This window comes from Echinops telfairi, unplaced genomic scaffold, assembly GCF_000313985.2.
Source record: "Echinops telfairi isolate 266 unplaced genomic scaffold, ASM31398v2 ScPeMD7_7458;HRSCAF=8496, whole genome shotgun sequence".
NCBI classification, from domain to species: Eukaryota; Metazoa; Chordata; class Mammalia; order Afrosoricida; family Tenrecidae; genus Echinops; species Echinops telfairi.
Window position 1 is genome coordinate 44,701,536 of NW_022111358.1, and position 8,492 is coordinate 44,710,027.

The 8,492-nt window shown below is 56.3% G+C and overlaps 1 protein-coding gene across 3 annotated transcripts; it reads left to right on the forward strand.

Moving 5' to 3' along the window:
* The first annotated feature begins 4,363 nt into the window (after positions 1–4,363).
* Positions 4,364–8,492, forward strand: RPL38 (ribosomal protein L38). 3 transcript variants are annotated; one of them, XM_045299558.1, is made up of 5 exons: positions 4,364–4,416; positions 4,600–4,625; positions 5,163–5,223; positions 8,070–8,192; positions 8,420–8,492. In XM_045299558.1, exons 2-5 carry the CDS (start codon positions 4,623–4,625, stop codon positions 8,443–8,445), a joined length of 213 nt encoding a protein of 70 aa, XP_045155493.1. In that variant the 5' UTR covers positions 4,364–4,416; positions 4,600–4,622; the 3' UTR covers positions 8,446–8,492. The 3 variants fall into 3 exon arrangements, with proteins under 3 accessions (XP_045155493.1, XP_045155494.1, XP_045155495.1); XM_045299559.1 differs by having other exon boundaries at positions 4,369–4,400; XM_045299560.1 differs by lacking the exon at positions 4,364–4,416 and adding an exon at positions 4,437–4,492.

Genomic DNA, 8,492 nt, shown 5'->3' on the forward strand with positions numbered 1-8,492 from the left:
ACCCTTTGAGAGCTTCCCATCTCAAGAGTGCAGGGACCCTCCTGGGAGACATACCTCAAGGCAGCATCCTGGGCTCCTCTTTCAGAGAAGCCGTGTGGTCAGTCTGGGGGAGCCCGCAAGTAATGCTGATGCAAACGGCCCAGGGGACAGGCTTGGAGAGACCCTTCTTTGGTTTTAGCTGTCACCCCCACCCCGCCCCACCCCTGCCTTTTCTTCTCTACCTTTGGCGCCTTCCGACTCGATGGCAGTGCGTTTGGCTGTTTGCTTTCTGCCACTCTTGGAAGGACAAGCCCCCTCCAGACTTGTTTGTGTCTCCCTGGGCAAGTGTCGGGCCCCACCCGCTGCCTGCAGTCCCCTCTGTTGGAATGTCCCAGCAGGACCTGGCTGGCCTTCCCATGAAGCACTGGAAGCACCCTACCCCCTACCATGTCATCCCCCTTGTAGTAATGGCGCCTGATTTTACTGAGCCCCCGCCCCAACATACACCCCCCCACCTTCCCTGCCTTGGGGAGCTGAGAAAACCTTCAGAACTTGAACAAATGGCCCTTCATGTGTTGTTCCTCTGCGCCGATGTTCCCATAAATCGTACCGCTCAAGAGGGGGAACATCTGTTTCGTTGGATCGCTGCCAACAGGGAGAAGAGGCCCAGCCACCTCCTTCTCCCACCTCCAGCCCCCGGGCTTTCGGTGCCACATGGGGAGGAGAGGTACCAGGCACTCACGCAAGAGGGATTTTTGAGCACCTACTATGTGCCAGGCACTGCTTCGGGGCTATTCATCCCTCTAGCCTTCCAACTCTCTGCTTCTCCATTCATCCTTCCTCATCCCTCTCTTCCTCCACTCATCTTCCAACTACCTCTCCCTCCATCTCTCCCACCATCTGTGCCTCCAGCCAGCCCTCCCTCCCTCCCTCCCTCCACCTATCCATCCCTCCATCAGTTCATCCACCCCTCCCTCATCCGTCCATCCAGCTATTTACCCATCCACCCAGTGCTCCACCTCTAGCCGCCATCCATCCTTCCAGCTCCCTAGTCTCCCACGCATCCTTCCCATCTCTTCACCAACAACACCTTGAGGGTAACATGGTGGTGGAGGTGGTGGTAGTTGTGATTGGTGGTGGTGGTGGAGGTGGAGGTGGTGATGGTAGTGATTGGTGGAGGTGGTGGTGGGGATGGTAGTGATTGGTGGAGGTGGTGGTGGGGATGGTAGTGATTGGTGGAGGTGGAGGTGGTGATGGTAGTGATTGGTGGAGGTGGTGGTGGTGACGGTAGTGATTGGTGGAGGTGGTGGTGGTGATGGTAGTGAGGTGGTAGTTGCCGGGGTGGTGATTTTGGAGGTGGAGGTGGAGTTAGTGGTGGAGGTAAAGGTGGTGGTGGTCGTTATATTGGTGGTTGTGGACGTGGAAGTGAAAGCGGTGGTGGTGGAGGTTGAGGGCGAGGGCAAGGTGAAAAGATGGATGAAGGATGGAAGGATGGCTGAATGGGGGTAGAGGGAAGCAGGGAAAGAGGGGTGGCTGCGTGGATGAGTGGGTGGGTGCTGAGATGGAGGAATGGCCCTGTCCCATAAGGTCACCCTGAGTCAGAACCAGCTTGATGGCTCACATCACACACATGCTAATACAGTCAGGGTCTGTGATCTCCCTGAGAGCAGGGGCAGTTGGTTTCTTCCTCCCTGTCCCCCCAGCACCCCCACAAAGATGCTCAACCTGCACCTGACTCATGGAAGGAAGAGAGGAAGGAGCTTGGGCCTGCACGACTCTCTGGCTTGTGAACCATTCTGTAATTATAAGCTCAAAGTACTTCCCCCTGTTGAGTAGTTACCGAGCACTGGTGATGCAGGAGTTAGGCACCTGACCACGAACTGAAAGGTCAGCGGTTTGCCCTCAGCGGCTCCACAGGGGAACAAAATGCTGCTGTCTGCTTCTGGAAAGAGGACGGCCTTGGGTACCCAGCGGGGCAGGCGGACTCTGTTTTCCAGGCTTGACGGCTTTAAGTTTGGTTTTGGTTTGAGTGGAATGATTAAATTTGCAGTTATTAAATTCAAGGATATAATAAAATATAGGCATTGGGACAGCAGTTAAAAATAAAATGAGACTCACTCACTCACTCTCACTCACTCACTCTCATTCACTGACTCACTCTCTCCCTCTCTCTCATTCACTCAATCACTCACTCTCTCTCATTCACTTACTCACTCACTCACTCACTCACTCACTCTCTCACAAAGAAAAAAACAAAAAATAAAAAATAAAATAAAAGGAAAGGGAAGGATAAAAAATACAACCAATATCCACAGGCTTTCCGAAGGCTCCCTGGAAAGATCTGCCTTCATCTATGGGCTCAAGGAACTACGAGCAGATGAGGATGGGTAGACACTGCGAAGGGTCTTCCAGTAGCTGGCCAGCTTGTACTGTGAAGGCCTGGCTGTCTGTCCGGAAGCCTCCTGAAGACCAACCTGGGCTCCCGTCCTACCGTCACCTCTCCCAGGCCTGGGTCTGGACAGTGTGCAGAGCGGGTAGAGCGGTCACCATGGCACGTCCTTGTTCAGGCCTGCCTGAGGGCTAGAGGAAGTCACGTGGGTGAAGCACTTAGCTCAGGGCCCACAAGCGGACCATGCCCCGCACAGTGCCAGCCGGCAGTTGGGAGTTGTCTTTGGCATACAATTCAGCAGGAAGGAGACCCAAGCCCTCACCACTGGGCCAACAGGAAACATCACGATTGGTGGAGACAAGGTTGACGTGGTCAAGGATTTTGTCTTGCTGGGATCCACCCTTGGTGCTCCTGGAAGCCGCAGTCAGGAGATCAAAGGACACGTTGCACTGGGTCCATCTGCTATACAGGCCTCTTTGAAGTACTGAAACGCAAGGATGTTACCTTGAGGAATGAGGTGCACCTGACCTCAGCCAGAGGATGTTCAGTCGCCTCCTACGCATGTGGAAGTTGGATATTGAATACGGACGCCTGAAGGAGAAACGATGCACTTGAAGTGTGGTGCTGATGAACCGATCAAACGGACCATGGAGCGCCCAAAGAACAAATAAGCCTGTCTTGGAAGAAGCGCGGCCAGGGAGCTCCTTAGAGGCAAGGATTGGGAGACTTTGTCTCATGTACTTGGGACGTGCTGTCAGGAGAGAGCAGTCCCTGGAGAAGGACATCATGCTTGGTACAGCAGAGGGGCAGCGACACAGAGGACGGCCCTCAAGGAGCTGCAACTACAGGCGCAAGCGCAGGCACAGCTGTGGGGATGGCGAGCACAGGGCCGTGTTGGGCACAGAGAGGGATGCCATGGGTTGGACCCGACTCGATGTCACTTAACAAGACTTCTTAAAGGGGTCAGAAGTGTGGAGGGGCGGGGGGGCGGGCAAGCCGGAGGGCCTGTTGGGCATGGCCCATAACTGCCGGTCAAGAAACCAGAAAGAGAGGTGAGGGACGCCACAAAGGGCAGCCAACAGGACATAGAGCAGTGGTTCTCAACCTGTGGGTCGCCACCCCTTTGGGAGTCGCATGACTTATCCACAGGGGTCGCCCGATTCCTAACCGTAGCAAAATGACAGTGATGAAGTAACAAGGACAATAATTTTATGGTTGGGGGTCACCACCACAGGGGGAACTGTATGAAAGGGTGGCAGCATGAGGAATGTTGAGAAACGCTGCCCTAGAAGGTTCTTCAAATAAATGAGAATGTTCTTTCATGACACCTAACACTGTCCACTCGGCTGAATCAGAATTCAAACAAACCAAAAACCCAAACTCACTGCCATCGAGGCGATTGGGACTCCTAGCGAGGTTAGAGAACTGGCCCTGTGGGCCTTCGGGACTGAAACTCTTTACAGGAGTGGACAGGCAGCCTCCTCCCTCCCCAGGCGAAGCACCTGGTGGGTTCAACTGCTGACCTTGAGGTTAGCATAAGGTGACCAGACGTCCCGCTTTTGGCGGGACAGTCCCCATTTTTGGAAAGAATGCACGACAAGCTAGGGAACGGTCTATTTGGTCCCTATAGACCACATTTTAAATCAAGGACACCCCCCTCCCCGCGCGCCCCCCGGTCAATGGTGTCCCACTTTACATCTGGTCACCTTAGTAGCAGAACTCACTGCCCCATTAGGGTTCCTTGAATCGGAGCGAAGACGCGCTGGGGAGATTTAGGGAAAGGAGAGGGGGGGATGGGGAAGGGGACAGAGGAGGGAAAGGACGAGGGAGCCAAGAGGAAGCAGGGGCCAGTTTGTGGAGCTGCAGTCAGTCGTCTGGACCAGGAGAGGGCAGTCGTGCTAAAACGGACGAACGCCTGGATGAATCTTGACCCAAGGCGGAGGCCGTAGCCCGTGTCCTCCGCGGGAGGGCTTAACGGAGCGGAAGCGGAAGTCCCGGCCTCTTCCGCCCTCTTCGCTTCTGGCGGCTTGCTGTAAGTGTCCCGGCCGGTACGTGGGGAAGCGGGTCTAATCCGGGGCAATCCTCTGCCGGGCGAAACTCGGGGGCCCTGGGGTTCGATCGAGGGTAGGGGGAGAGAACTTGGGGTGCCGCGGGGCTGGTATATGGAGGGAGGCGGGGTCATCGTCTGTCCCTGAGCCCTGTTAATGCCAAGGAATGTCTTCCCCCCCCAGGTGCCGGTCCGCGCCTCGTCGCCATGGTGAGTACGACCCGGGTCGGGAACCTTCCCTAGGGAGGGGGCGCGGGGGGCGTCCCCAGGGTACCCCGAGACCCCAGAGGGGCGGTCGGCGCTACCGTGGCCAAACACCACGCGTGTCCTAGCGAGGCCAGCGGCACGGATCCCCGAACGTGCGCGTCGGCCGAGGTGGTGGCCCGGGGAGGGGGCTCCGGGGGCAGTCCGACGCTTCCGCGTGGTCAGTCATTGGGGGTGCGGACAAAACCCGGGGCTGCAGCAAAGGGCGGCCGCCGAAGTAAACGGAGCAAGGCTTGGCGGTTAATGCACGTGTGGACACTGACTCGTCTAACGACGGGCGCCCCTTTCTGCCGCAGGGAAGGCCACTGAGTTGGGACCCACTGTTGTCTCAAACGGCCACGCGGGGCCGGAGCGGGCGGGAGACTGCTTTCCTGCCCCCCCACTTTTCTGCTGTCTGGAGCTGCTCCGAAGGAGGGACTTAATTTGTCTTTATTGAAAGGCAGTTCTCCAACCATTTCTTGTGCGGTGTCCGTTCTCTTGCAGCCTCGCAAAATTGAAGAGATCAAGGACTTCCTGCTCACCGCGCGGCGAAAGGACGCCAAGTGTAAGGGGGCCTGCAGGTCCACCTGGGGAGGGGGGCTGTCGGAGCAGTTAGCTCAGACCCCAGGCACATAAGCCTGCCTGGCCAGCGGCAGGTCGCGGGAAGAGTTCCCTGGAGAGCCATTGCTGCTGTGAGATTCTGGAAGGCCGTTCTGCGTGTGTGCACAGTAGGTGTGCTCTGCACAAGTGGCAGGGAGTCTGAGCAACCAAGCCAATCTGCCTCCGTGGGTTTCCAGGACTGAGGCTATGGGAGCAGAAAGCCCTGTCTTTTCTCCCTTGGGTCAGCTGGTGGTTTCAAACTGATGGCCTTGGTGTTTAGCGGCCGGACGGTGACTACTGTTCTGCCAGGGCTCCGCTAAAAGCTGGTGTGGTGCTGTGGTCTCCCTGATGAACCACGGTCTGGGTGATTTTGTGTGGTTTGGGTTCAGACTATAACACAGCAGGTGGCCAGCTGAGGGCCTGTGCAGGGCTGTGTGGGCATCGGTTCAAGGAGGTTTGCCTGCTTTTCCGTGAGACACAGCTTTGGTCCTTGTGGCTTGCCGCTCCCTGCCTCTGCCGCCCCAGCACCACTCAGGCCCATTCTCTTCCTGCCACTTTGTCCTGAACACAGGGGGGCTAGATGAAAGGCGGTGTGGGACAGCAGCCCAGAGCCTCCCACAATGGAATTGGAAGATAATGGGATTTTTTTGTTGTTGTTGTTTTATTGGGGGCTCACAGAATTCTTATCACAGTCCATAGTACATCCATTGTGTCAAGCACATTTGTACATTTGTTGCCTTGTCATTCTCAAAATACTTGCTTTCTACTTGAGCCCTTGGTATCAGCTCATTTTTCCCCTCCTCCCTCATGAAGCTTTGATGACTTATAAATTTTATTAGTTTGTCATATCTTACACTGTCCGACCGACATCTCCCTTCACCCATTTTTCTGTTGTCTGTCCCCCAGGGAGGAGGTTGTATGTAGATCCTTGTAATGGGTTCCCCCTTTCTACCCCACCTTCCAATAATGGGATATTTCGGGAACTTTCTGAAATCCCTGGTGCCGGGGTCTGGCTGAGACACCAGCCATTTCTAATGCTCTGTGCCAGTGGTGGCACCACAGTGTGCGGCAGGCCCTGGGAGCAGTTGAACATCAACCTCCAACGCACCGCCCTGGAGTCAGCTGGCTCACGTGACCCTCTAGCGCAGGCCGCGCTGCCCTATGAGTTCCCAGCCCGGTGGTCTGGAACGCTTCAAACAACCCCAAGGCCCCCTCATAAGCCATTCAGGGGGTATAAAAGAGGGGCATCATCGTGGGTGGTCCCCACTGATGGTACGCATGGCATCTGGTGGCACTGTCACAAGTGTCCTAACGGGTGTGTGAGTGACCCCGCTGTACAGAGATGAGGGGTGTCCGCTTCAGTCTGATCACGATGAGTGTGCCTGGCTCTGCCCTTGGCTAGTTAGGCTGCAGTAGTGCCTGTCACCTAAGGAACCAACTTAGCATGGCTACCCTGTGGGGCGAGCTAGAAAGCCCTTCCGCAGAGCAGCTGGGGGCTTCAGGCAGCTAGTAGATGCGTGACCACTGGCTGAAATACACGCAGTCCCTCGGGTTTGGGGTCATGGTCTGGGGGGAGGTCTTTATCTATCCTTGGAGGCTGTCCTGTGCTCAGGGCTGTGCTCGCTTCTCTCTGTGTGCAGGTAATGGTGTTGAATCTCACCTACATCCTGCCTCCTCGCCACATGGAGGTCGGGGTTCAATGAAAGATGGTCCCATTGTTCAGAGACTGCACACGTGGCTGAGGGGCTTCACCTAGCCACGTCAACATGGTGGCCGGGGAAGCCATGCAGCCCTTGGTTTGAGTGGATTCCACACAGCCTGTGCCTTGGGCGGACTCCGATACAGGCCTGCACCCTGTGATTGACCTCGCTCCTTGAGCGGTTCTGGGTGCAGGGTGGGCTGTATGGGGGGTGCCCTGCTGTGGAGCCACTTCTGACCATATTGACCCCGTGCCGGCTCCCCCGCTGGACTCCTGTGGGAGCAGACAGGCTGGTTTTCTCCTTCGGAGCAGCTGGGGGGTTTGTCCGAGCAGCCCTGTTCATCCCACAGGGTCACGGGGGCTCCTGGGGTTCCCTCTTTAACCACCTGTTAAACCACACTTAGGGCCTCCTGGAGGCGTGGGCTACACAGCGGGTCGGCAGTTAGAGACATGTCTTTCCATGGGAGAACAGCTAGGTGCTGTCTGGTTGGCTCTGACTCATAGCAGTCCCTGTGCACAACAGAGCAAAAGCCCGTCCGGTCCTGCACCATGCTCACAGTGGTTCCTGTGCCCCAGCCACTGTCAGTGCATCCATCTGTTGAGCCTCCCTCCCTCGTGCTGCCTGCCATTTTGCTAAGCGTGATGTCCTCCAGGGACTGCACAGCCCCAGAACCCAAAGGGGTCCTTCTCTGCCCTGCAGGGTCACCACGAGTCTGTCCTACTTGTTTGGGAAGCCAGCCTTCTGCTGTTTCTAACTTGGGAATGTTTTTGAGGAGGGAGGTGGGTGGGAAGTCAAGGTCCCCAAGGTGCGACCTGCCAGCAGCCAAGTCTGAGTCACCGGCCACAGGTTGAGACATGTTGCTGTACCGGGTGGGGTGGATTTGCCTGATTTGGAGGCAGACAGGGAAGGCAGGTCTGCAGGTTCCTCATTTTTAAGAGACGCTATGGTGTCGGCTGGCTATTAAAATTTGACCTCGTTGGGGCTGGATAGAGACGCACAGGGCGGGGGAGCAGTGTAGTCACTGGCAGAAATCAGGTGGACGGCAGGTGAACCAGGTTGGTGGCTTTGTTTCTACGATGCAGCGTGGTGGGTCATTCTGGTCTCTTGGCAGCTGTCAAGATCAAGAAGAACAAGGATAACGTGAAGTTCAAGGTGCGGTGCAGCAGGTACCTCTACACTTTGGTCATCACCGACAAGGAAAAGGCCGAGAAGCTGAAGCAGTCTCTGCCCCCAGGTGGGCCCCAAGACCAGGGGGTGGGTGGGGGGCTTGCAGTTTGCCTACCTGCGGTGGGTGAGTGGGGTGGGGAAGGGTCCTCAAGGGAGCGGCATTGGCCAGAGGCAGGTTTATAAAGTCTGCGAAGAGCATGTTTATTGTTGGTGCAAACCCTCGGTGTCTGGTGTGTGCGAGGCACTGCCAGTAAAGAGGGTCTGCTCCGGCTTACTCTGTCCCCTTCCCCACAGGTCTGGCAGTGAAGGAGCTGAAATGAACCCAGCTGGCTAATGCAAACTATAATAAAAAAGTTTTTTAATCTTC

Coding starts and splice junctions, on each gene's coding strand:
- RPL38 (XM_045299558.1), top strand. Junction 5,224..8,069: donor GCGGCGAAAGGACGCCAAGT/GTAAGGGGGCCT, acceptor GTCTCTTGGCAG/CTGTCAAGATCAAGAAGAAC. Junction 8,193..8,419: donor GAAGCAGTCTCTGCCCCCAG/GTGGGCCCCAAG, acceptor CCTTCCCCACAG/GTCTGGCAGTGAAGGAGCTG.